Source organism: Aristolochia californica, unplaced genomic scaffold (assembly GCF_029961685.1).
Source record: "Aristolochia californica isolate CCGP_79_NKW_82.1479 unplaced genomic scaffold, dmAriCali1.0.hap1 SCAF_4, whole genome shotgun sequence".
In the NCBI taxonomy this organism is placed as follows: Eukaryota; Viridiplantae; Streptophyta; class Magnoliopsida; order Piperales; family Aristolochiaceae; genus Aristolochia; species Aristolochia californica.
This window is the reverse complement of record NW_027182103.1, coordinates 46,362,372-46,389,278: the sequence shown is the minus strand read 5'-3', so window position 1 is coordinate 46,389,278 and position 26,907 is coordinate 46,362,372. Positions and strand designations below refer to the sequence as shown.

General features: G+C 36.6%; 3 protein-coding genes across 7 annotated transcripts; 1 reads left to right on the top strand and 2 right to left on the bottom strand.

Annotated features, from left to right (window-relative positions):
• Positions 1-408: 408 nt before the first annotated feature.
• LOC137963702 (monothiol glutaredoxin-S10) lies at positions 409-6,412 on the bottom strand. Its single transcript, XM_068810871.1, has 5 exons — positions 5,949-6,412; positions 5,720-5,793; positions 4,022-4,096; positions 1,009-1,035; positions 409-905 (listed from the first exon to the last, which is right to left on the bottom strand). Exons 1-5 carry the CDS (start codon positions 6,239-6,241, stop codon positions 820-822), a joined length of 555 nt encoding a protein of 184 aa, XP_068666972.1. The 5' UTR covers positions 6,242-6,412; the 3' UTR covers positions 409-819.
• Positions 6,413-10,259: 3,847 nt separating this feature from the next.
• On the top strand, positions 10,260-17,130 carry LOC137962268 (uncharacterized). 5 transcript variants are annotated; one of them, XM_068809036.1, is made up of 10 exons: positions 10,260-10,527; positions 11,265-11,312; positions 11,451-11,556; positions 11,700-11,755; positions 12,361-12,462; positions 12,567-12,713; positions 13,313-13,389; positions 13,519-15,417; positions 15,968-16,106; positions 16,187-17,130. In XM_068809036.1, exons 6-10 carry the CDS (start codon positions 12,575-12,577, stop codon positions 16,897-16,899), a joined length of 2,967 nt encoding a protein of 988 aa, XP_068665137.1. In that variant the 5' UTR covers positions 10,260-10,527; positions 11,265-11,312; positions 11,451-11,556; positions 11,700-11,755; positions 12,361-12,462; positions 12,567-12,574; the 3' UTR covers positions 16,900-17,130. The 5 variants fall into 5 exon arrangements, with proteins under 5 accessions (XP_068665137.1, XP_068665140.1, XP_068665139.1 ...); XM_068809037.1 differs by lacking the exon at positions 10,260-10,527 and adding an exon at positions 10,876-11,097; XM_068809039.1 differs by lacking the exons at positions 11,265-11,312; positions 11,451-11,556.
• Positions 17,131-17,427: 297 nt separating this feature from the next.
• On the bottom strand, positions 17,428-23,159 carry LOC137963006 (tetraspanin-18-like). The gene is made up of 7 exons (XM_068810176.1): positions 23,131-23,159; positions 22,582-22,974; positions 22,272-22,371; positions 22,033-22,113; positions 21,828-21,932; positions 18,350-18,556; positions 17,428-17,687 (listed from the first exon to the last, which is right to left on the bottom strand). The coding sequence occupies exons 2-7, from the start codon at positions 22,905-22,907 to the stop codon at positions 17,601-17,603; spliced, it is 906 nt and encodes a 301-aa protein (XP_068666277.1). The 5' UTR covers positions 22,908-22,974; positions 23,131-23,159; the 3' UTR covers positions 17,428-17,600.
• Positions 23,160-26,907: the final 3,748 nt, after the last annotated feature.

Sequence of the window (26,907 nt, the reverse complement as noted above, 5' to 3'; positions counted from 1 at the left end):
TCCCCTACCAATCTCCCGTGTACAAAGAGGCGGAAGCGGGAAACGGAAGAGGCGGGCAAGAGAGTTCGTCGCAAGAATATCTCAACGAAGAGATTTCGCACATCTTGTTCTTGTTCTGCTCGTCTTCCGGAGGACGCTTCATTCTCGGTCCACGAATTCAAATCTTCCTCTTCTTTTTCTTTTTTCTTGTTGGGAATCTCATTACAGAATCTTTCTTCTGATTTCTTGAATTCGCATTCTCGGTAGACTCTCGGAGTTGCAGCCCCATTCTCCAATGTTTAACAGCATGAAGGGGATCGGCTAAATTTGAAAAACAATGGTTAAAGATTACAATGTAGTTTGGTAGGTATGGATCTCAAGGAAAAGCCTATTGTATTGTTTTTCATCTATATTTGCGTCTTCAATATTGTTATTCTTCTTCCCTCTGTTTTTTCTTACATTCTTGCTCCGAATATTTCTTTACAATTCTGTTTCTGTATTTTTGTATTTCTTCTTTTCTTGTTTCTTGGATGTTTTTCTTAATTAAAACAGAAACGTTTGCCCTGATAACATTCTCTAACAAGTAAATCAAACGGTAGCATGTAATTAAACCTCTACAAACAAAGACAAGTTGTGACATGATAGTGTCTTCACAAAGGCCGTTACGGTCATATACTCTTGTTATGGATGCTGATTGGCATTAGTAGTTAGCCCCTAATGCATACACATTCATTGATTAGTGGTAGTTTCAAACTATACGGACTAACATATAAAGATTGCACAAATTCATGATATAAAGATTGCACAAATTGACAGGATTTTTGTTGATAACCGTCATCCTTAAGGCTGTAAATTTGGAGTGCTCGAGCTGCCAGCTTCTGATAACAATGACGTAAGCTCTCCTTTCCGATGCAATCTCACTGTATCTGTTGACATAAAAAAAGGAAATCATATTGTACTCATCATCATCGGTCTCAAAACCCTTTTTGCCATTTTTTTATATCATGCAGAAGAACATTGCTGAATTACCTGTACAGCCACCAATGTGCTTACCACCTGGTCACCAAGTAAAACAAAATATTAGTATCATATCCAAAAGACATATGGTAAAGTGCATGTGCAAACATGCACATATATGAATGCCAAATAGTGACAGGAGTGTTGATTCCTTAAAACAGTATAGCACAATTGAGGTAAGGAAATGAATGTAACAGTAGTTATATTAGGAATTAACTGGAAATTGTTTGTTTATCAATTTCTTTTTCATTTTCTTAGTGAAGAATGGGAAGAGCAAAGAGAGCCTCTGAATTCCAATATTTGCAGACAATTATGACAGAAAGGTCTGATCCCCCACTCTGTCTTCGACTTTGAATGAGATTGCTACTCAAGATTAACTCAATAATAACTGTGGGAATTTTTTTTTACAGATTTGGCTCCTGAAATGTAGATGACTAATTGTTATTAGGTCTCCAGTTCTGAAAAAGAAAGCATGTGTCTTCCAGGAACCATTTCAGAAGGCAGCCAAGAATGCCTGTGCTGAGAATCTATCAGGACAGACTTTTTTTTTTTTTTTAATATTGATTATAGATACAGGTGAATACTCCATCCATGAGATTTGATCCAAAAACCCGGATGAATATTACTTCCAACAGAATGCTTTAGTTTCCTCCATCTGAAAACAGCCTATCTCAGACAAATTCATCTTGTACAGCCATCAGTAAGGTGAGGAATTTATTCATTCCATTATGAAGAAATCGGTTTTGAACTTCTTTGCTCCATAACTAAGTAGTAATACTGAGACCAAATTTTACCCAACTGAGAATTGCATATAGAAACTAGACTTCTCCTGGATTTCACTTGTCCCTCATAAATTAAACTTCCACCTATCAACAGAAATTTATCTAGATATGAAAAAATAAGAGATATACAAAAAGTAAAACTTGACCTTTCGGACAAGCCATCTTAGTATCATTAAAACAAAACAAAAACATTCTCCCCACAAAAAAAGCAAGCCACAATCTTGCAGGATTTATGTAGCATGCATATAAAATTAGATAAATGCCTTCAACGCATACAACAAAGAATCAAGTGAAAAAGGAAAACATGTCATACTCAATAAACAGAACACCAGATCATCTTGTCATATGCATCCAAAACTCAAACTTTTGGATGGTCTAAAACATCACTATATTACCATAGAAGAACGTTTGGATTCTGACATGTTGGGTATACAACCAAAGTCTCACATTGGCTAGAAGTAGGGAGGATTATGGATATATAAGTGTGGACGCTATCTCCATTGGTATGAGGCCTTTTAGGGGTAAAACCCAAGAGCAAATCCATGAGGACTTAGGCCCAAAGTGGACAATATCATACTAATGTGGAGATCGGTGGTGTCCATAGTCCTTTCAAATAGTATCAGGGTTATGCTCCAGAGTGGGCCTTGATTAGATCGCAATGGGATCCTTGGATGAGCTCTATTGGACAGGTGGTGTGCTCCGGATTCTTCATGGACGTGTCCTGGTCCCAAGACGATGAAGAGGAGTTGATCTGGATAGAGCAAGCTCTCGAGACAGGTGGTACTCCATGTAAAGCGTGTGCTTCCAACGCATTGGAGTGGAGAATCCGGGTTGGTAGAGAGTGGACGGATGGATGATTGTTTGAAGGGAGGCACGGTGATCCTTTGTTTGAGGGGAGGATTGTTGGGTATATGACCAAAGTCCCACATTAGCTAGAAGTAAGGAGGATCATGGATATATAAGTGTGGACACTATCTCCATTGGTATGAGGCCTTTTGGGGGTAAAGCCCAACAGCAAATCCATGAGGGCTAAGGCCCAAAGTAGGCAATATCATACTAATGTGGAGATAGGTGGTGTTCATAATCCTTTCAAATAGTATCAGAGTTATGCCCCAGAGTTAGCCATGGTGGATGAATCCTCTGAATGTCGAACAAAGGTAACGGGTCTCGATTAGATCACGATGGGATCCGTGGATGAGTTCTATTGGATAGGTGGTGTGCTCCTGATTCTTCATTGTCGTGTCCTGGTCCCAACACGGTGAAGAGGAGTTGATCTGGATAGAGCAAGCTCTCAAGACAGGTGGTACTCCGTGTAAGGCATGTGCTTCCAACGCATTGGAGTGGAAAATCCGGGTTGGTAGAGAGTGGACGGATGGATGAATGTTTGAGGGGAGGGGAGGTGGTCTTTTATTCGAGGGGAAAATTGTTGGGTATATGACTAAAGTCCCACATTGGCTAGAAGTGGAGAGGATCATGGATATATATGTATGGACAACAGTCTTCATTTGTATGAGGCCTTTTGGGGTAAAGACCAAGAGCAAATCCATGAGGGCTTAGGTCCAAAGTGGAAAAAATCATACCAATATGGAGATAGGTGGTGTCCATAGTCCTTTTAAATGGTATCAGAGTAATGCCCCAGAGTTAGCCATTGTGGATGAATCCTCTGAATGCCGAACAAAGGTGGTGGGCCGCGATTAGATCGCTATAGAATCCGTGGATGAGCTTTATTGGACAGGTGGTGTGCTTTGGATTCTTCATGGACGTGCCCTGGTCCCAACACGGTGAAGAGGAGTTAATCTGGATAGAGCAAGCTCTCGAGACAGGTGGTACTCCATGTAAGACATGTGTTTCCAACGCATTGGAGTGGAGAATCCGGGTTGTTAGAGAGTAGACAGATGGATGATTGTTTGAGGGGAGGTTTGGTGGTCCTTTGTTCGAGGGGAGGATTGTTGGGTATACGACCAAAGTCTCACATTGGCTACAAGTGAGGAGGATCATAGATATATATGTATGGATAATAATCTTAATTGGTATGAGGCTTTTTGGGGTAAAGCCTAAGAGCAAATCCATGAGGGTTGAAACCCAAAGTGGACAATATCATACCAATGTGGAAAAAGTTAGTGTCCATAGTCCTTTCATGACACGTGTTTAATGCACCAAATTGCACTATATCCAGGCCTAAAAATGCAGATTAACAAAGAAAATTATCATCAAAGCAAAAGCATTGCAAAAGGTTAGCTTACCAATAAAAACATTTGGAACAGTGTGCTGCCCAGTTAGCCTTTCCAAGACCTTTTGCAATTGTGGGCCTTGCGGACCTAGAAGAGAACATCAGTGCATTACCATTAAGCTCAAACAAGTTAACAGTAATCAATATAAATTTAAAGTCCTTGGTCCTATAATGGATATAAAATGAACGGAAAGAAACACTTGTACTTTACTCCCACTGATTCAAATATAGGAAAACTAAAACATCATAAAGAAAGAACAGTAGAGATCTCACTCAATTTTCTTTTCTTCTTCTTGTTCTTTTTCCTCTTCATCTTTTGGTTTAACAGTAACAAGAATTAATCATTATCACAGACTAAGATATGAGTGAAAAAGGAGAGAATAAGAACAAGCAATGAGAGTAAAAACAATAAATATATCAGAAAAGAAATCAACTATCTTTCAAGGTGGAAGGAGCTGTGCAGAAAGATAAAATAAAATATAGAGTTTAAAGTATCCAAATTTGGGTGAAAGAAAATCGACCAGAGAAGCTGCAAAAATGCTGTCTTTCTTTTTCTCCTTGTTATTTGAAACTGGAGAGAGAGAGAGAAGAAGAAGAAGAAAGAACATATTATCCCAAAATTGTAAACTTCAGAAAATTAGATCAATATTTGAACTCCCAAGTGAAATGGATTATCGAGATCCTAGAAGTTACCTTCAAGAAGCAACTATCCAGACAGACCACATAGATTGTATCACCATAAAATACTTTGGTGGCAGATAACATAAGACAAATAAAATCCATCAACAATTACTAAGTTTTGGTGTAAACATTCTTGCCTCTTTGAGGAAGCATATGCTAAGTCAGAGAACTCCACATTTCAGGGTTTACATATTTTTCACACCATATATTGTACTAAGAACCTTTACAAGGAAAAGAGAAGTCGCTCTTGCCTTACACTCCCCTGGATCATTAAACATGCAGATGACTTTACATTTGAATAGCTGCATCTGTTTTCTCAATTCAGCTTCAACCATGAGGTGGGAAACAAGAATCAAATTTATTATTATTATTATCTGTTTTGGAACTAAAAAAAGAGTCAGGAACTCAATTTAAGACCCAAAAGTTAGGAAATTTACAGATGAGGTTAAGTTGACTTGTGAGCCATTATAGAGCCCTGATTTTGCCTTTCTTGTGTTCCATGTGATGATTGGGAGCTGGTTACTGTCCAATACTAGTTTCATTTCCTGTTACATTCATTTCTTTTGTTCCTATTCTTCTTCCTTATAAGGGGTTCTCAAAATGCAGCATAAAAAATATAAGATATGAGGAGCAGAATAGCACTTTTGGTCAATCTTCTAAGAGCAATAATAGATGTAATTGAGGTAACCTTGTTCTGGCTTGAGTTAGAAATTGATCTCATCATGAATTATTTAACCAACTTTGCAATCCAACCATCACATCACAAAGATTAAGGTGCACTTTCGAGGTACATAAAGCTTCTTTTTTTTTCTTCTGTGTAATGTGGATAAGTTGGTAGAGAGGTTTAACCACTGAAGCATAAAAGTCTTCAAACTCTCTCGTGCAGAACCACTGAAATATGTTTCCTGTTTGTAACAGCTCAATAGGGGAGGAATTCATGAAAAATTAAAATAAAATAAACATTCGAACAATTTCTTTCCAAGATAAAAGCTCGAATAGCTGCTTAAATACTAGAGCTCAAAAAGCCTACCTAATTCATCCAATTCGATGATATGTGGTTCAACTCCGAGTCTCTTCAACAAATCCTTCACTTCCATTGAATACCTTTGGTCAAGTTAAGCAATTTTTCAGGTGTCAGAAAAAAAAAAAACTTCACTGGAGAACAAAAGAGGAAAACAGAAAACTAATCAAGTAATAAATAACTGTGATTTATGCGCGCAAAGGGAATCGGCATGTACGAAATTCAACTAGGAACTCACGAGCACCACGTCTTGGAATATATAACAACTGGATTTTCAGATATGGTTTTCTTTACGCTTTCCTCCAACCGGGATCCGAATGAAGCCGCCATGGATCGGACGATGAGAGTTCTGGCTCTTTTGCCTCCATGGTCGAACCTGATCTTGTTAACATTAAGCGAGTGGATTGAAAACCCGCGGAGAGGTGCTGAATGAGAACAGGCAGCAGGATGTAGGTGAATAGGTTTGGGAGAGTTGATGTAACCAGAGGTAAGAGCAGCGCCGACACCGAGCAGAGCAGCACTCTCGGCCATGGCTGTTGTAGCTATTTTCCTCCTCTCTGTCGTTTCCCGCAGAATCGGAGTTCACGAGTGAATAAGATAAAAGATTGTTTAGGATTCTGGGCAAGTCAGTACGCATGGAAAGTAATGGAGAATTCACTTTCTCTGTAGAAAATCCGGGTGAATTTCACTTCACCCCATAGAAAGTGAATCACCCCGATTCTTAACAAAATGATGGAATATGAAAAGGTTAGACTTTCACCTTTTATAGGTGCATTTGTGGGTTTACAAGTTACTCCTTCATCATCCTTAGTTTTCCTTCTTCCTTCTTTTTTATTTTTTTAAATTTTTTTATTTAATAATTATGATTAGATTCATTAAAATTTACGATTATTATTATTTTTAATAATATGAAGTAATTATGAGTTTAATTTTTTATGTCAAATTTTAAATTCATGATATTTAATTCAAAATTATTTTTATCATAATAAAATTAATTAAAGTATTATAAGAAATTATTATATATCTAATTTTAAAATTATGGTTATTTGATCAAATAAATTTTTATTCTATAATTTTATATAAATTACTTTAAAATTTTAGGAATATTTTTCATTATTTTTAAATAAATTAATTACAAATTTAATTCATAGTAAAAAATAAAAATATTTTTATTTAATAAAAAATCATATTATAACTTTAAATAAATTTAAACCATTGCTTATTGAATTTACTTGTATTAATTCGATTAATTTAATGATATAACATAAATTATTATAATCATATTATAAAAAAATTATTCTATAGCCAAAGTAGTCAATACCAAATATTTTTGTCAACTAATTAAAAATATTTATAATTTATAATTAATTATAATAGAATAAATACCCTCATTTCTTAGTTATTTTTTCTTAAATCTATTTTATTAATGAATTCCGTTTGTACTTATCATAATGTTATAGTAACACAAAAAAAGGGCATTCTAATGTTCTTTCTAAAGGCCACATTAACATAGAAAATAACATTCTCTAACACCTTGTAATTCTCTTTCACTTTCACTTTCCCAGAGTGATATAGTTTGCAGATATTGGAATTCCAAGTCCAATCTGATTTTAGATATCTAGATATTTGATTTCAGGAAACTACACGAGTTCAGATATTCGAATTCTATTTGTTTAGATATTATCCTGATTTGAAAAATATTTGAATTTGAATTCATGTGATAATTTTTTTAAATATCTAAAAGTTTTAAAAATTAATATGTCCTATAAAAGTTTATTACATAACATTTAAACATTCATATTTTCCACCATAAAAAATAAAAAAAATTATATTCATACTGTCAGAGTGGTTCCGTCCACTCTTCTAGGAAGTAAATTTCCACACCTAACAAATCGATTTTTTTGGTGTAACAAACATCATTTCCATACAAAATGAAGAAAAAAAAAGTAGATAAAATATGAAGCAATTTTGTTGCTCACGAGTCTTATCATATCCGTCACAGACTCACATTCATGTCCTATAGTAATAGATTCGATTGCTAATGCTGGGGCAAATATGAAGCCATGTTGTTGCTCTCGAGTCTTGATCATATTTGTTACATTCGTGTCCTATAATACTAGATTCGATTAGGTTTCTTTTCAGGTTTTAATCCCCACAAATGACTAGATTTTGAAATGGTGGATACTAAATTTCCGAGTTACAGTTCTGGTTGGGACTAGAAACATCATTAATGCAGGCAGTTGACATATCTTTTCCAAACTGTGCCTCTGGGCCCTGTGACCCTGCAGGCAAAATTATTGAACTTCCCATTCAGATTCCTCTAGCAAAATCCAGGCCAAAATCATTATCCGTCTCTTCAAAAGAAAACCCTAAACTGATCGTGTAAAATAGTCACCGGTGTCAATAAACAATATCACTGTTACCTTTTCCTCCTTGTTTCTTTAATTATTTGTCTCACAGGAGTGACAAGAAGATAAGAGGGAACAGAATCAAATTTCTGCAATCTTCAACCGGGAACAAGAGAGAATGGAGCCAGTCGACTTTTGAGACAGATGTGAGAGGCCGTTTCCTTTTGAAGACAGTACGACGAACATGTGTTATCGTGAATTAGAATTACAATCCGTATTCCATGTATAGAAAGAATTCAATGGCGTCATCCCTGAGAATCCACAGCTGCTTTACTGAGAAAAGAAAAGCTGTGAGCTCAGCTACTTGTCTAGGAAGGAAGAAAAACGAATTAGATTGCCGAGGATATGGCGGATTTTGGCGTTCGATCCTGAATCTATGCTCAGCTTGTTTACCTGCTGTCGCTCTCCTGCCTGCTCTTTCTACATTTTTTTCTCCTCTTTTCTCGCTTTGGTTCGCAGTGCTTGACCGATAAAAGCGAAGCAGTAAAGCTAGGTCATCTGCCCGGCGACTACCGCTGGTCGCTGTAAGCATGATCGAGTAGCGATCTGTGAGGACTGATCAGGATTTGCGTCTCTTGTAGCCGATATTTTCCTGTCTGACAAACAACAGAGGCATCGGCATTAATTTACCAAACCATCACAGCAGCAGGTAACAATTATACCATAATTATGCCATGAGAAGCTATTTTGATTTTTCAACTTTAACTGCGGATTCCATATTCTTGGCTCCAGGCCAAGCCAAATCGAAGGCAGAAGAAGCCGAAAAGAGAACTGACGAACTTTCTTAAATGCGATGCGCGTATTGACTGCTTTGGTACTACGGTACCATGTGAGTTGGCTACTGCTCCTCTCCTCCATTAATAAATTCTTCCTGCAACTGAGCACACACTGAAAGTCATCTTCCTCTAAAACCCTTCGCTTCAACTATTGATGATCGGATACGTATTGCCCCTATATTTTGCTCGTATAAACTGCATATTGGGTGATATATGTTCAATTTTTTGTTAGATTTTTATATTTCGTAGAACAAAGATGATGGATAATAAATAAAGTTTGTACAATTCACATTCTGATCTGTCAAATGTGCCCAGAATTAATTGCTCCCCGTACTGAAATCTTCTTCTTTTATGAAGCTTGAGGCTCCACTATTACAATCAGATTCTATGAGACGAGTTATTTCTTCACATGTGATTCTCTGACACCAACGATTGTTGTCGACCTCACTCAATTGATCAATCAAGAGCTGGATTTTTGCTCAAAGACCTCAACCCTAAATATATATAACAAGGTGTTTTTGATTACACGTAGTACTCACAAGCACCCTACTTGATCAGGCACAAGTTGAAGCTGGAGGGATCCGATATTGAAAATGAAATGACTTAGCCGTATGGTTGGTCATGTTAGGTGACCCAGACGTATCATCCTTTTCTATATTTAATACTGAGTCCATTGAAGCGTCACCCACTTGACCCAGTGGCCACACCTCTTGTCTTTTCAAATCAACCTCTAAGATTCACTAGAACTCGAACCACTCCATTATGAAGTCCCAACTAACCCATATTACCGTTAATCCAGTTTCAAGATATGACTTCTTAACCTCTTCACCTTCCACACCGACCGAGTTTGGGTGGAAACGACTCTACTCGTTGTTCGAAGATCGGAATTGCCAGTGAGTTACGAGAAATACGGGTATGGCACGCGCGCCCGACATGTGCGTGTGACGTCACCGTTATGTCTACGTGAACGGTTATCGAAGCAAGTGACGGACAGGCCGGGATGGTGCCAGGTGTCATGGCAGGGTTGTCGTCGGAATAAAAAAAAAGTTAAAAAATACTCTGTATTTCTTCCTCGCCGTAGTCTGTATGGAATAATCGGCCGGTTCTCGCGCTACCACGATGAAACCAACCGTCGTGTAATGACGATACTACCACCTTATGATTCTATCCCACCTCGCTAAGAGAGGAAAAAAGCAATTATGAGGATGGGTAATTTAGTCTTTTAATAGATGGCGTCATGAACTGGAAGAAACTTCCAGCGGTCTCTCTCACTCCCGAGTCCCCAAAATTATTGGATTTTAGATGAATTTCAATAAGATAGTTGGGACTCATGATTGCGCTTTCTTTCTAATTTCTAATTGTCGTCGTCTGTAGCTCACAAGTCACATTAGCTTTTCTGCGGGCCTTAAACTCTGCTGGAGTTCCCGTATGAAGCGGAACGAATAAAATCTTTCACGTCCGCCATCGTCGGTGGAGTCTGGGGAGAGCAAATCAGAGAAGAACGATCTCTTTCATTTTGCTGTTGGGCTTGGAGCGACGAGGACGAACAGGTGTTTTGAAGTCCGATAAAGAGGTCCAGTGTGGTTAATCTCCGACCAAATTCCGGTCTACGAATGCAAGGACGACATGTAATGTAAGATTTTGCAGGAGAATAGGATTTTATCTTTTTCTTTTGGAGATTTTTCGTGTGACTTGTTCTTATCTTACAGTAGTTTTTCGCATGGTTACCTTTTTGGGTGATTGCTTTTGTCAAAAAATGTTTCCTTTTTGTAACGGATTAAGATTCTTCTGCTTTTTTCTGCTTTGCTTTTTATAGATTTTTTCCATCTGCTGAAAGAGCAGCTTTAGGCAGTGATTTTGAACTTACATTCCTTTTTCTGCTGCCTTTGCATCTTTTAGATTTGAAGGCTTTGGTCGTGCTCCACCTTTTGATAATTTGATGTTTTTGTTGCATTTTGTCACTTTTTGGCTTCTGTTTTTGGTACAGAGAAGCTTTTTTTACAATGCGTGGTTTTACCTTTTTGTTTTCCCTGCTTTCTCTTATTTAAAACAATTGGTTTAGCTTTCGATTCAGTTTGGGAGTTGCATATTGATTTTGCCCCGTCGTCTTTTCCCTGCGGGTGGTATCTTTTCATAGTATTGTCTCCTGGATTATATTGCATGTTCAACACTTGTATTCCGGGTTGATCGATTGAGGAATATGGTATTTTTTTCCCTTTCTGATGCAATTTTTATAGGTGTGGGTGCGTGTCCACATGTGTCGACTGTTTATTCATAGGTCCACTGTTGCTTTTGAGCATCTCAAGTCCTTTTTCTTCCACATTAGGATTTTATTGGCAGTCGCTCTGATTTGCTCCTCTCGTGTTGCAGCAATCCCTATTCCGCCTATTTTCCTTGGTGGAGTTGCAGCTTTTTGGGGTACTTTCAGTCTAGATTCTTTCTTACGTTGAAATCCAGCGCTTATTAGCTCATTAACACGTTATCTTTTGCGTTTTTTCTACTGTTTCGGATGGAATGGGGCCTTGTGCTGTGCTTCCTCCCTTTTGCTATGTCCAGTGCCTCTTGGGGCTTTTATGTGGTCGGTTCGCCAGATCTTGCCACTTGGCTTGAGTGTTAGGGTCCAGTGATGTGATCTAGAAGTGGCATTTGAGCTTTTCTTACGGTAGGCGTGTAGCTTAATTCTTACTCTAAATTCAGCATTTTGACGAAGAAATCTGTCCAATCGTACTTTCTCCGGTACAGTGTTTTGAAGTTCTTTGTTGGTAAAGCTTTGAAATCCGCTACATTTTGTGTTTCGAACGGCAGGTGGGAGGATAGCCTTAATAGGAGTAACTGCAATCTATGGACTTTCAAGAAAACACGTAAGCCCTACGAAAGTTTGGATGCTAGATCGTTTTCTGACCAGTTTTGCTAGTTCGTCTGCAGTTTGATTGCTTAGAGGATGTACTCGCCTTTTTCAGGAATAATTGGATTGCTTTTTTGTAGTGCAACTTTTTGGGGATTACTTTCTCTTTATGTTGGATTGAAAGGTTGTAATCATTGACGGTCTTTTCATATCATGATGTATTTTCTTTCTTTCTTATTATTTTTCTCTATCATTATTTTTAATGAATTTAGTTGCTTCCCATCACTGAGAGCTAAGTGTAAGTTTCAAGCTGGCGAAGCTGATCTTTCTTATGGACCTGTTACTATGAATTTTTTGTTTTCCTGAAAAATGAAAGGAGAGATCTTCTTTGATCCGATGACTCACAAATATGTTTTGTTGGGTTATCACATAAGAGTTTGGCCTTTTACTTCAAGCTTTCTTTACCTGGAATTGCACTTCTTTTTATCCAAGAAGCTAAATTACAAGTATTGCTTATGCGTGGTTTCCAAATGAAGAGAGGTTTTTATTTAAAGTGGCTTCTTATGCTAATATTTCCCTTATAAGTGCATTGATCTTCAGTGCCTTCCATCTCTATGTCAGGTTTGGTGCTTGATTTTGCCAACAAAATACTCATCTTTTCCTTATATATATGAGGATCAAGAATTGCTGCTGTGAAACTTCACCAAAGTTGTAATGACTGGGGTGGGTGCATTGTGTGGGAGTTGCTTTGTCCTCCTTTGAAATCTACTCCCGATTCCCATAATTACATTCTGACTAAAAAGAATTTTGGTAATTTTCCTTTTCAGATGACAAGATGAATGAGTTTCAGAAAAGAAAGGCACTCAACAGTGAAAAGCCATTCCCTGGCTGCATGGGAAGAATGGTTAACCTTTTTGACTTGGGCACTGGCATGCCTGGCAACAGGTTGCTAACAGAGAAAGCTCATCGAGATGGTATGCATTTTTTGCTTAGTTTTTCTTTTTGAATGATTTCGCATCCCCAAATCTAGTCCTGATTTTGTAAGTTGCGCATTTCAAGGGAAGCTAGGAGTTGTGGAACAGTATGTCCTCATTGCAGTGTATTGGTCTTTAATTTTGGTCCTATTTTATTTCTGATATATGATGCAAAGTTTCACTAGCAGATGTAGAAATGATTGTGCTCAACAACCTTTTCTTTTATGCTCATCTGTCTTGTTGTTTCCAGAAGCCAGGTTTCATGTTAAACATGTGAATGTCTTGCCTTTGATTGATATGTTTCTGGTAGCCATGGTTTCCTTCAAATATTCACAAATTGTTCTCTCAAAGCTGAGAGCTGCAGATTTGTGACTTGTTTTGCCTATTGCTTTTTTGGCTTGTTCCTTTCATGTTGCTTTTTTTTTTTTTTTTATAATTTTTTTGTGAAGAGTGGATTTCCCTCATTCTTTCTAGATTCTTTCAAATCCCATGGTAACCCATTTAGTATTTTTGTTCAACTTCTCTGGGTATAATATCACTAGGGTACTGTAAATTTTTAATCTTTCACAGTTCACAAGAAGCATATTATGATATAACAGGTTCTCCACATTCAAGGGGCAGGCTTGAATCAACAAAGGTGTTTGATTCCACAGGAGATCATATAGAAGACAAACTTGTATGCTTCTTCTACTATTTTGGTTGCTTTCATAAGCTCCAAAGCGCATAATTTATTGGTTAATTAAACTGTTATAACTGCAATATCTATTCTGACTTTGAATACATTTGCTGTTACTGGGTGTCACAGGTTGCATATGAATTTAAGAGAAGTCCTTCTAACAAGAAATCAAATGGAACACCCATGAAGATGCTTATAGCTCAAGAAATGTCTAAAGAACCAGGGTCTAGGAGGAAGCCACCCAGTGTTGTTGCAAGGTTGATGGGGCTTGATGCATTGCCAGCTCAGCAACCAATGTTTATAGCAGAAGGGTCTTCACCTGAAGGATATTTAGAAATTGACTCTGCAATGTCAGGTCAAATTCTGAGACATCAGTTAGAAAAAAATGATTTCCAGGAAAAGCAAATGCACCATGAGATTTGTCCCTCACAGACTTATGATCAAGGGTCACCAGAGTATAAAGATGTCTATGAGGTCTGGCATCAATCATCTAAAAGTAGTCACACCAAAGATCAATTCCGTTATAAGGGAAGATGTAATGAGAATACAAATGAGAAAAATATGGCCCTTGTTCGTCAGAAGTTTATCGAAGCTAAGCGTCTGGCTACAGATGAGAAGCTACGGCAGTCCAAAGAGTTCCAAGATGCATTGGAGGTTCTTAGTTCAAACAGAGATTTATTTCTCAAGTTTCTGCAGGAGCCCAATTCACTGCTTTCAAAGAACCTGTATGAGTTGCAATCTATCCATCCTCATCCTGAGACCAAGCGCATAACGGTGCTGAAGCCATCAAAAACTGTGGAGGCAAAGAGTGGAAAACCCAAGAAGAAACAGCATCAGGGTCCTGAAGCAGATGGATTCAATGGAGTTAAGCCTTTCTGGAGTACCACTACTGGTCATCCTAGAGTTGATCATTCTTCAACTCAGCCCACAAGGATAGTAGTCTTAAAGCCCAGTCCTGGAAAAGCCCATGATATCAAGGCAGTGACTTCTTCACCAACCTCATCACCAAGACTGTTGCATTGCAGAGATATTCAAGAATTTGAAATAGATGGGGTAAAAGGATCAAGAGAGATAGCCAAAGAGATCACGAGGCAGATGCGGGAAAATCGGAGCCGCAATCGTAGGGATGATCTTTTGTTATCTTCTGCTTTATCAAATGGATATGTAGGAGATGAGAGCTCGTTCCATAAATCAGAATGTGGGTACGTGGAGGAGGCAAATCTCAGCGATTCTGAGAGTTTGACTCCAACTTTAAGACATTCTTGGGATTATGTCAACACATGTAGTGCCATCTCATCCTCTTCCTTCAGCAGGGCGTCCTATTCTCCTGAGTCATCAGTAAGCAGAGAAGCTAAAAAGCGGCTTTCAGAAAGGTGGGCCATGATGGCATCAAATGGAAGTGGTCAAGAGCCACGACAAGTTTCCAGAAGCTCAAGTACATTAGGTGAGATGCTTGCTCTTCCTGAAACAAAGAAGACCACTAAATCTGGTGAAATGGATGAAGTTGGTATGCCTAACATTTCCTGCAGCCAATCATGTGGTGGAGAGCAAGAGCTTGGCTTGCCATCCTCTTGTTTATCAAGTAATGGAAGTAAGGACGAACATCTGGAGGGTTCTCTCAGGAATCTGTTAAGGTCAAAGTCTGTCCCAGTGTCTTCTACAGCATTTGAAAAGGTTGAGTTGAATATTGAAACATCTGATTCAAGCAGCAGCTCTGTTATCTCAAAGGAAGTACCCAAACCAAAGAGTGGGAAGTCATCATTGAAGGGGAAAGTCTCAAGTTTATTCTTTTCCAGGAATAAGAAACCAAGTAAAGAGAAACCTTGCCCAGCTCCCTCAGCTGGAAGTCACGGAGGGCCTCAATCTAAAAATCCCAATACACAAGAATCCTGTGAAACAGTGGAGTCACAGGTTGAAAATAGAAGTGCTGATATTTCGGTTTGTGTTACTGGCCTTGCCCTAGAAGATGGGCAGTCACCCGATCAGGGGAAATCATTATGCATGACTTCTGATCTAGCTTCCTTTCAGGTGGGTTCATTTTAACATGGCTCTCTATCTTCTAAGGCATCTTTCTGTTCTTTGTTAACTTTTCATTGTAAACTGGTGAAAGGTTTAAATGTTTATCTTGATTGAGTGCCAATAGAAATGCCACTTAGCTGACTAAGGAGCGGGTTGACCTCCAACCCCTCATTGTTAGGGTCACCCCCCTTAAGTCTGTTATAAGTTGTTTGTTTGTTCTCTGTTGGCCTCTGCACTTTAATCTAATCTCTTTTTTCAAAAGTAAAAAACAAAAAAAAAACAATGTTTTTCTTGATCTCTCATTACACTGTTTATACGTGTTTGTTTATGTTAAAAGAGGAAAAAGTATTTGCATACAGTGCTATGCTGTACCCATGAATTGTCATGAAACACATGCATTTATGGCATTGTATATATATTGCATGTACCAAGTGATAAACTTATGTGTTAAAAAGGGATAAGCTTGTACTTCCAAATCATACTAGATCTGCAAGTTGGGCATTTTTTGTCAATTCCCATTTTTTTTACTGATTTCGAGAGACTTGGATGTTTTTGTCAGGGAATTGTACCTCTAGCAAGGTCTGAGGCACCTGAACATTCAAGTGAGAACCAGGATCAACCAAGTCCAATATCCATCTTAGATGCACCTTTTGAAGATGACATTACCTCACCAGAATCTTCTAGAAAAATTGCTCTCGGTAAGTTTTATTGTACCAGAAAGATGTGTTATTAGTTTCCTTGTTTTTCTTAGTTTTGATTTTCATCTGTTTTCAAACAGAACCACCTCACCACCATCAGCTCCTGAAAACATCTGATGCAACTACCAGATCTCCTTTGATTGAGTCAGTTACCCGTTCTTTGTCATGGGAAGAGGACACATTAGAGGCCCCTATGTTATCAAAACCTGAATCATCTTCTCTGTCACTTCCCAAGACACAGGAGAAAGAAGAAGAATGGTTTCTATTTGTGCAGATGTTACTCTCAGCTGCAGGATTGGATCACGAGAGATCTGATACCCTCTCAAGGAAATGTTATTCAATGGAGAGGCCACTGGACCCATTTCTACTAGAAAAGTGTGCTTCTTGGAGAGGCGAGGAGCATGTTAATCAGGCTAAATGCAGGCAGCAGAGATCAGAGGGGAAACTTCTGTTTGATTGTATCAATACTGCATTAGCGGAGATGGTAGCCTCTGTCACAGATGCAAGACCATGGGTGGTGACACCTCATAAGAGGATTCTACCTGGTGTGCCAGTTCCAGACGGAGTTTGGGCCCGTGTCAAAGAATGGTCTCCAGACGAGGGGAAAAAATGCTATGGGGAAACTGACCATGGTCTGATAGTGGAGAGAGTGGTGAGACATGAGTTGGAGGGAAGGGAGTGGGTGGAACACATGAGAATGGAAGTGGATGAAATTGGAGATGAGTTGGAGAAGGAGGTGCTGGCGGAGCTGGTAGATGAAGCCGTGGTAGAGCTTCTAATTGATTTTTTTTAGTTGTCTGTTTTTCCTTCTTCTTAGTTTATGTTGATAATTGTGGTAATGAAGAAGAGCTGCCCCTATAATTCTTTGCTAACAATTATCATAATCGTTATATGAGTTTACCGTTTCGTCATTGGCTGTTATTGTGAAAGATGCTGGGAATCGTTGTTAAGAAAGACTGTAATTTGCTTTATCTGTATAGTGAACAAAAAGCTTATAATGCCATGTGATTCTTCAAATTTTACAGATCCTGAGATTCCAAAGGTTGTACCACTTGAAAATATTTATCTAATGCAGCAATTGCTAACAATTTTCTCAAGATGATAGGAACAGGAATTTTTGCACACATTTAGATCCCAATTCACTTCTTCAAATAAATTGCCTAATTAAGAAGCGAATTGCAATTGATTTGACCATCTCATCAGAGATGATAATGGATTTGAATGCACTCCTTTGGCACCATGTCAACCACTTGCTGAATCCATGTTTTCTTCCAAGTTATTTTTTTAAAGTAAAAATTTTCTTGAGATGATGAAAAGAATGGAACATTCGTACCCTGAACCACGTTATTGATGCTCAAACGAGAACAGTGGCACAAGCTTCCAAGACTGTACACAAACGAGGTTTTGTTCACACCAGACGAGAACACAAGAAATAAAGAATAGCAAGCAATTAAAAGTAATCTATAGACAAGTGCACAATCACGACTACTTTCCTCACAGAATGCAACAGCGCCGTTGATCCTCGTTGCTGTTATCTGGCTCCACATGGTTGTGCATGAAATCAGCCGGGTTCAATCCATACTAAAAAAGAACCAAGTAAAACCAACAGGAAGAGAGTTAAGATTCAATTACCTACATGTCTCTGTCAAAAAGCGGTAAAAAACTGGGGCTTTCACACACAAAAACCAAGTGCATTGATACTTAAAAACCTCAACACCCAAATCTACTGATACTTTCTGCTCCATAACGGTTCAGGTGGTCAAAGATGGGTCGTCAGAACAGAGTCATTAAAAGATGAAATCCATCCATATAAAATACAAATATCCAACTAAACTGATTAGCTGCATTGCCTCTTACGCTGAAATATCGGTGTAGTCATGAATCATGATAGAGAGATGAAATCCCAAATGGAGTTGTGAACAGTTATCTTTACTTTCGATCGGTAATTAAAGCATATGCACATGAAATTCCATGTTTGAGCAGAAAGGACAGATGATCTGAGACCTAGTGTAAGCACCAAAGATATCATGTCCAGGACATGCATTCAAGGACAGAGAATGTCTTTTCATTTGCAGATAATTTAGGGATGGGGAAAAAAGAACAGACTTCTTCAAATCTCAACTCAAGAAGCAAGGAAGCGTTGGAGACATGATATATTAAGAAATTTTCAAAACTACGAACCCTGCATGTTGGAAAGTTAGACATTTCCTTACATCATCCATTCTTCATGAAAAGAAGGTTACCTTTTCTCTCATCCTAGTGCTCCAAGTGTCGGAATGAATCCCTTTAGTTTCAGTTGAGGTTGAACCAGAGGCTTGACCACCTTGTGGGGCGAGAAGTGATTGTCTGTTTCCACCTCTCATTACTGCAAAATCATCATCACTGTCATAATCTGCCTTTCTGGTTGCAACTGTGGCCCGCAGGATCAGGGCCAACAGCAGAGACAATGCCTGCCCAAAGAAGAAACATTTAATCCACAGCTACTATGGTACAAACAGTGTGAAATAACAGGTTATAGCAAGTATAAGATTATGAACAGGAAAGGAATTATCTACAGTTTGTTGATAAAAGTTCATATGAAAATTTTGAGAGCTAACTCTTTAAAGTTCAACAGACATCTTTAAGATCATCACCATGATATCAGCTAAAGTCAAAGCTTACTCTGTGATAAGATTTCCAGATCTCCAAGAAATAAAATTGAGCTTCAAAATCAAACTACTAATTTCCCACAACAAGAAAAAATTTCATCTCCACCAAGGGGTCCGCCACCTAATCAACTTTTCAAAGAGTACACACCCCAATAATCTCAAACCAAGAAGCAATGACCACTATCTCGACATAATATTGAAGAAGTCGTCCAGGAGGAGATGAATGCTTAGACAGCCAGCTTATCATCATTGCAGAATCGCCATCAGCTACAAGAGGAAGCAATCGGGGCCCACATCTTGTAATAGGGACACATTAGACGCTGAAAAATTCGAGATGTGTTGTCCAATACAGAAAGATCCAAATCACTCTCTTTTTTCTTTGAAGAAATCACTCCTAAAATTTGATAAAAAAATTCTGAAAATACCCAAGCAAAAGAAGAAAAAAAAAAGACAAACCAATGAATATTATATTGCACCATTTCCATCAAATATATTAGAAAAAGAGAAAAGATGCAACCTGGCCCTGGACTCCTGATAAACATGAGGAGCTGGAAAGTAGTAGTCTCAGTAAATATGGGGAAACCCTAACACCAAGTTACAGAATCAGTTATAAATTGAGATCCTAGGGCCTGGTTGTATGACCAAGCCCATATGCCTCATCAGAAAAATATATGCCTAGTTGATAAGCACGCAATACCTAGAGTTGATCAATTTACTTTTCAACCTGAACACTTTTACAATCTAATTAATTGTATTTAAATAATCTATTGGCATAGATCATTTTAACTATGAATTTTTTATTATCAATTTAGATATAATGGTATTAATCATGTGGATCCTCTAATTGGAGGTAAATTCAAGGGTACAAGTGGTTCACATCACTTTTTACTGTAGCACATATTACTATAAGAGTTTGTTTAGTAAAGAAATATGCTTACAATTAGAAGCACCAAAGAAACTTCATTCTTTTCGTATCAAGCAAAAAGTTTATTGGTTTCAGTTAAATTAATTACCACATAAAAACTCCAAATAGTAAAGCTTACCGAACTGGCATAGGCATGAGAGCCCTTCCCCACTCCCCCAAAAATAAATATATGTATGCATATAACAAGTAAATTTGGGCCAGAGCAAATCTGATGGTACTTGCCCAATTCAGCTTACCATGCTTATAATAAAAGCACACGGACCAGACTTATTTGATAAAACAATCGCCCAAAAGGAGGTTAGAGAGCTTTAAGTAGCACTAACACAGCATCTGCATACAAATTGATCAGAAGGAGACAAAAGTAGCAAAATCAAGTAGCTACATTGCCTGCCAAAAAGTCCTCATAATAACCATCAAGGGTCCAAATGGTAACCCCAAGCCATGAACCAGATAGTCGTCTACCAGGCTTCTTGAGACCTCTTAGCAGCAAAAGTTGTACCCTTAGATTGAAATGGCCTTGTTAGGGGTCTCTTTAAATGCACAAGACCATCTTTTCTAACAGGATGGTCTACCTATAATCAACACCACTGAGACACCACACCTGATGACGTTCTAGGAAAAGAAAACTAGCTCTAGAAGTGGTTCATGTGAGCTGATCATAAAGTGATCTCCAAGTCTGTGCAAATAATTAGCCATTTCTAGATGATTTTGATGTCCAGGTGAGACTAAATTTAACAAGTTCAAGAGTTATGAGTGTGTTAGTGAATAGAATACCTAAGCATTGAGCCAATAAAAGTTCATGAAAATCCAAAAAGATGAGTATGAATGGAAGGGAGGGCAGGTTTCTATTCAGTATGTTCACTTGCAACTATGTTCTTCAAAATCAATAAACTACATTGTTGAATTTAGGTTTCTATTCAGTATGTTCACTTGCAACTATGTTCTTCAAAATCAATAAACTACATTGTTGAATTTAGGTTTCTATTCAGTATGTTCACTTGCAACTATGTTCTTCAAAATCAATAAACTACATTGTTGAATTTTAGTGAATTTCAGTGGATCCATAAAATAGTAAAGATTCAATTACTTCTAGATGTTACATGTTTTGATCAGGTAAAACATAACACAAACCAGATTTTGATCAGGTAAAACATAACACAAACCAGACTCATAGTCAGCCATAAATGGGGACTGTAAGAACGTGAACCGAGACACTATTAACCAAATTCAGACCAATCAAGCACAGAAAACATTGAATTATGGGGAAAAACACCTTCTTCTGCTTAGCCAATTTATTATTATATAGAGAAGACCTGGATCCAATTTTCTTTTGGTCTCCAGATAACAGGGTGAGAGGAACCTGTTGACCTACTCGTTCACGGACACCTAAAACTACAGGGGAAGTTTGAGGCTCAGAATCAGTTTACATTTCTTTAATTCTTCGTAAATGAAGTAGACAAGAGGCCTATTTCTAGAAAAAAGGTGCTATCTCCCTATGAAAGTTCACAAATCAAGGAAAAATCACACTGGGCACACCTTTTGCCAATTCCTGCTTCAAAGTATCTTAACACATACTTGCATAACACTTTCAAGCCTTCTATTTCTGAGAAATTGAGAGAAATAGGGTTGAGAGAGAGAAAGAGGAGAAGAAGAAGAAGAGAGAAGGGGACCAGAATTAGAAAAGTCGTCAGTCTGGATTAGGGGAAAAAACATGAGCCCCCCAATCTTTATATTCACTTAAGTTGTAGAGGAAAAGACTCGTCTACTCCTCTACATGTACACTTTATATCTCCATATTTACAAGTTCAAAAATTATGAAAATTGGACCATAGACCCTTCTACACTTCCTGAAACTAATGGCACTCTTCTTGACACAATCAGATTTGTGGAAATGACCAAACTACCCTTCCAGTATTGTTTAACACTATTAAACTAAAGGAGAAAGGAAATGAGGAAAGAAAAAGTTTAGTCACATCAACCGAGATCTCTCATTCAAAATAAGCCAAACCTCTGTAAATCTCTACAAGTTCTTTCTCCCTTTTAAACAGGAAAATAAGAATCGACAACAACATAATACCGCAATATTATTTCAGAAACTTGAGAGTCTATTACATTATTTAATATTGAAAACTAAGAGAAATTTGTTACCTGGATAATGACCAATGCAAGGCCAACCCATTGGCATATATCAATATTCTTTTTCACAAATGCCCAAAGCCTGTCAAGTTCACCGGTAGGGTCATAGGGAATATCCTGTTAGAATATGCAAAAGTTCATATCTTATTTACCATATCAGACACCGCCATTAAAAAAAAAAGAAAAAAAAGCTTGAGTAAACAACAAACAAACTCACCTCCGCCCAGTGTTTATCGAATATACAAAAACCCACTAAAGCACCTTCCAGCAACATGAGCACAATCACTAAGAAAGTATACTGAAGTGGATGCAGGATAAGGAAAGCACAAAATAAAACACCGGGGCAAGTATATTGCAGTGGCAATGTGAAACTACAGTAATAAGAAAACCAATAACATAATTACATAAAAGAATTATTGAACCTAATTAATACGATGAACCTCACAAGCAGGATACGAAACACAGGCAACAGCCATTCATGGCTTCGGCAGCAATGTGACCAATACAAGTCACTAAGCACAATATGATACCAATTCCCATGAAAAAGTAGATGAACCTACAGATGGCAATACCAGAAATTGGTTAGGGTGTAACCAAAGCCTCGTGGTAAAAAATATATATATGGCTTAGAAATGCAAAAAAATGATAAAGTAGGACAAATAAGAGGAGCAGCAGACAAGCTTCAAACAACAAAAATATAAAATCCGATTCAAGGAAGCACCGCGGGGGGGTTGCGAAAAAAGAAACAAGACAGGAAAAGGCCTACCATGGGGAAGGAAGCTTGTTAACGTTGAATCCAAACCCGTCGTCCAATCCAGAAACCATAGCAACACCCAGTTCCAATGGAAGGATGTGATCGGGAACTCCAAAAACGTCTGCATCCGCCGGAAGGAGAGGTGAATTGTGCAAACGAGGACCCGATTTTTGAGGCGACGGAGCTGCAGGGGTGTGCCCAGCATGTTTGCTCCATTGGTTCAACATCCATACGGAGTAAATTATGATGGAAACTCCAATGAAAGTTTGAAGGAAGTTTAGAAATTTGAGATGGAACGCGAGAAAGCCCCGGCAACAGGAGCAATCACGCCTTCTCATTTTCTCTGCTGCTCTTCCAACCCAGATTCCACTCACCCAAGGTCCTCGTTAAACCCTAACCTTTTTCCTGCATTAAAAAACTGTAATTAAACAGAGGAGATAAAAAAATAAATAAACAAACATTCGTATATAGAAAAGAAGACAAATGGTTGTATATGTGCTTTTTATTGGATCTTTTCACTTTTTTCTGAAAATTGGAAGCCTTAACGAGTTAAAACAGAACCAGGAGGTTTTGCGATTCCAGAAAACCGGAGAAAGCAAGGCGTTCAATTGTTTGCCACTCCTTTTCTCTCTCTATTTTAAAGCCTTATCATTTCTAACAAGTAGGGCTCCATTTTTCGCATGGCGACAACAACGAAGTTACACTTCCCCTCCAGGTAAGACTGGTACGAAACAGCGACACTCGCAAACCGGAGGAACAGTCGACTCCACTTTAATCTTTAGTTGACAATGGCTTTTTTGGCACCTTGAGATAGAATCAAGAATATAGAGAACAAGAGAATAAAAATAGTTTAACAGATTTGACTGAACCAGATCAAACAATTCCTCGCAAGGCTTCAAGTCAAATTATAACTTTCGAACAATTCTGATTTAAAAAAGATTGACGTGATCTTCTTTAGAAAGGAGGATAACTCAGATATTTGAAAGCAAATTAATCGGAATAATAATTTTATATTATTTAGTTTATTATATTAGAAAAAAACAATATTAAAACATAAATAAATATTTAAATTATAATAAATAAATAATATTTAAATAAAAGTAAACTTATTTATAAATAATTTTTGTTTTAATTAAAATATTTGAGATATTTTAAAATTATTTTAAATTATCAATAGGAAAACCTATAAATTAAGAAAATAAATATTTGAATAGCATAAATAAATAAAATAGAAAGTGATGCAATAAGTCAATAACAGCAAAAAAGAAACTATTATAAGTGAATGTCTGATATATAAAATATATTATAAGTAAAATAGATATGCCTATTGTTTGAATATCTCTTATTTAGGTTATTATAGTTAGGGGTAGCATCGAGCCGAGCCGAGCCCAAACATGCTTATGTTCGAGTCGAAGTTGATTTAAATATTTCGAGCTGAACTTCAAGCCGAGCCTCGTCTCGAGCCTAAAATTGTTATCGAGCTCGAGCCCAACAAGTTCAAGCCGAGCTCGAGCCTCAACATACATTTAAAACTTTTCAAAAAATATATATCGAATAAAATATATATAAAATTATGCATACATTTTACATAAAATTGGGCATGACCTCTACATAAAATTGGGTATAACTTATATATATAATATGTGTATAAGATTGGGCATAATCTCTACTTAAAATTGAGCATAATCTATATATATAATACTTATATGAAATTCGGCATGACCTCTACTTAAAATTGGGCATAATCAATATACATAATATCTGCATAAACACTCCATAAAATTGTTTATACATTCCATAAACACTTCATGAAATTGTTTATACACTCCATAAAATAATATAAACACTCCATACACTGCATAACATTATAAATAAACTCCATACAATAATCAAACACAACAAAATTAAATAAAATGTCACTATCAATTTACAATCACCCAAATAAAAACTATAAATTCTTTAAATAAAATCCTATTACTGTTACAGACTTACAAGAAAATTACAAGAAATATTTTAAATTTTTTTTAGGAAAGTTAAATGGACCTCTTATTGCCTTTTTTAAATAAATAAATAAAAATTAATAATTAATCTACTATATTATTATACTTATCGATAAATTTTTAATCACATAAAATGTCAAACACAAAATTGCTATGAAAATTGCCTCATGCTCAAAGTATTATATCATCAACTATCAAATACTTATTCAAAATTTTTCTATATAGTTTTCTAACCCATCTTGGCAAGAAAATCTTACTTGGAAAATTATATGATTTTTAAAAAATAATTTATAATTAGAAAAATATTTTGAAAAAATATGAGGCACTAATGTCCCTATATTTCTATTAAAAATGTCTTTTCGACATTTATTGAAAAAACCACTAATAGTCTCTAGAAACGTATTTCTACTAAAATATCTTTTCAATTTATTTAAGAGCCATGAGGAAGGGACAGAGTTTTTTTTCCTTGTTTATGATCTCGTACGTAGAGGTGGCTTTCAATAAATTATATATAAAATTATGCTTATATTTTTAAAAAATATAATGATAGGGGAGGTTCAGGATTGAATTTCAATAATGGATTAAAATGCACCAATATTAATATTTTTTACTCCAATTGTTGTCTAGCTTGTTTTGTAATTTTTGAATCTAGCCATAATTTATTATGGCCTCCTTAGCGCCCCTATATAAAAATTTTTATTCCAGGAAAAACTAAAAATATTTTTCCTATGATACATATTCCCAAAAAAACCTTTAAATAAAATCTTATTACTATTAGTGACTTATTAGAAAATTATAGGAAATATTTTAAAATTTTCTTAGGAAAGTTAAATGGACCTTTTATTGTCTTTTCTAGGGAAATAAATAAAAATTAATAATCAATCTAATATATTATTATATTTATCGATAAAATTTTAATTAAATAAAATATCAAACACAAAATTGCAATGAAAATTGCTTCATGCTAAAAGTATTACAACATCAACTGTTAAATACTTATTCAAAAATTTTCTATACAGTTTTTTACCCCATTTTGGTACAAAAAATCTTATTTAGAAAATTATATGATTTTTAATAAAAATTTTCAATTAGAAAAATGTTTAAAAAAATATGAGACACTAATAGTTTATAGAAAATTATTTCTATAAAAAAAAATTTAAATTTTTTCCAGAGGAAAAAGTTTTTTTTTTTTTTTTTATTTTATGATCTCGCACGTGCGAGATCATCTTCTCGCGAGGAAGGGGGAGATTATTTCTTCCCTGTTCTGGTTTTCCGCCGAGACGACACTGAGGGAAGGAGGTTACGGCGCCGGAGAGGACCTATCGTCGGGGATGACGGCCTCGACGGAGTCGGCGGTGATGGAAACAGAGGTGACGGCGAGGAGAGGAAAAAATAGAATTGACGAGCGGCGAGCAGCTGCGACAACGGTATAGACGCCGGCGAACAGCTACAACGGTGGTAGACGCGGTGACAACAACCGATGGGAGGGGTCGGCGGTGACGAGGGGAGCGGAAAAAATTTCCCCCCCCTCGCTCTCGCTCGCTCGCGATCCCGTTACCGATTCATACCGATCCGACTCATTTCGAGCCGACGAACCGAACCTAGCTTCGGTCGAGCTCGGCTCGTTAAGGTAAATGAGCCGATTTCAGTGCTCGAGCTCGATAAATGACGAATCGAACCGAGCCGGCTCGCGAACCGGCTCGATTCGAAGCCACCCCAAATTATAGTAAAAGGGTAAAATCATACATTTCTTATTAGGAAAAGTAATATTATATTTATTTGTAATATTTAAATAGAAAAAAATTATCTAAAAAAAATCAAACAATAAGTAATTAAACAGGTAAGGTCATCTAGCAAATATTTTGACAAAATAATAGTTCACAATGAAAATAAAATTATTATTAATTAAATTTGTAAAAATATTTTTAATATTATTGTATTAAAATAAAAACCTTAGTGTAGTTTAAATAAATAATATAAATAAAAAAATACTCTTATCTAAATAATAAAAATACATAAGTAAAAATATTTTTAATAAATATGATAATAATATTATTTAGTGCAATAATATAAGTAATTAAATATTTTAATCAAATAATTAAAATAGAAATAAGTTTTATCAAATAATGGTAAAACACTTATTCTAAAATTTCAAGTTAAATACCTATTGATATAAAAACAAATACTGTTAAAAAATAAATAAACTTATTCAATAAATATAGTTTTTATTAAAAATGAGATATTTTAAAAATTTTAAGTACGAATAGGTAAATAAATTTGATAAATATCAAATAATCGAATAACATCAATATATAAAACAAAAAACGATGTGATAAAT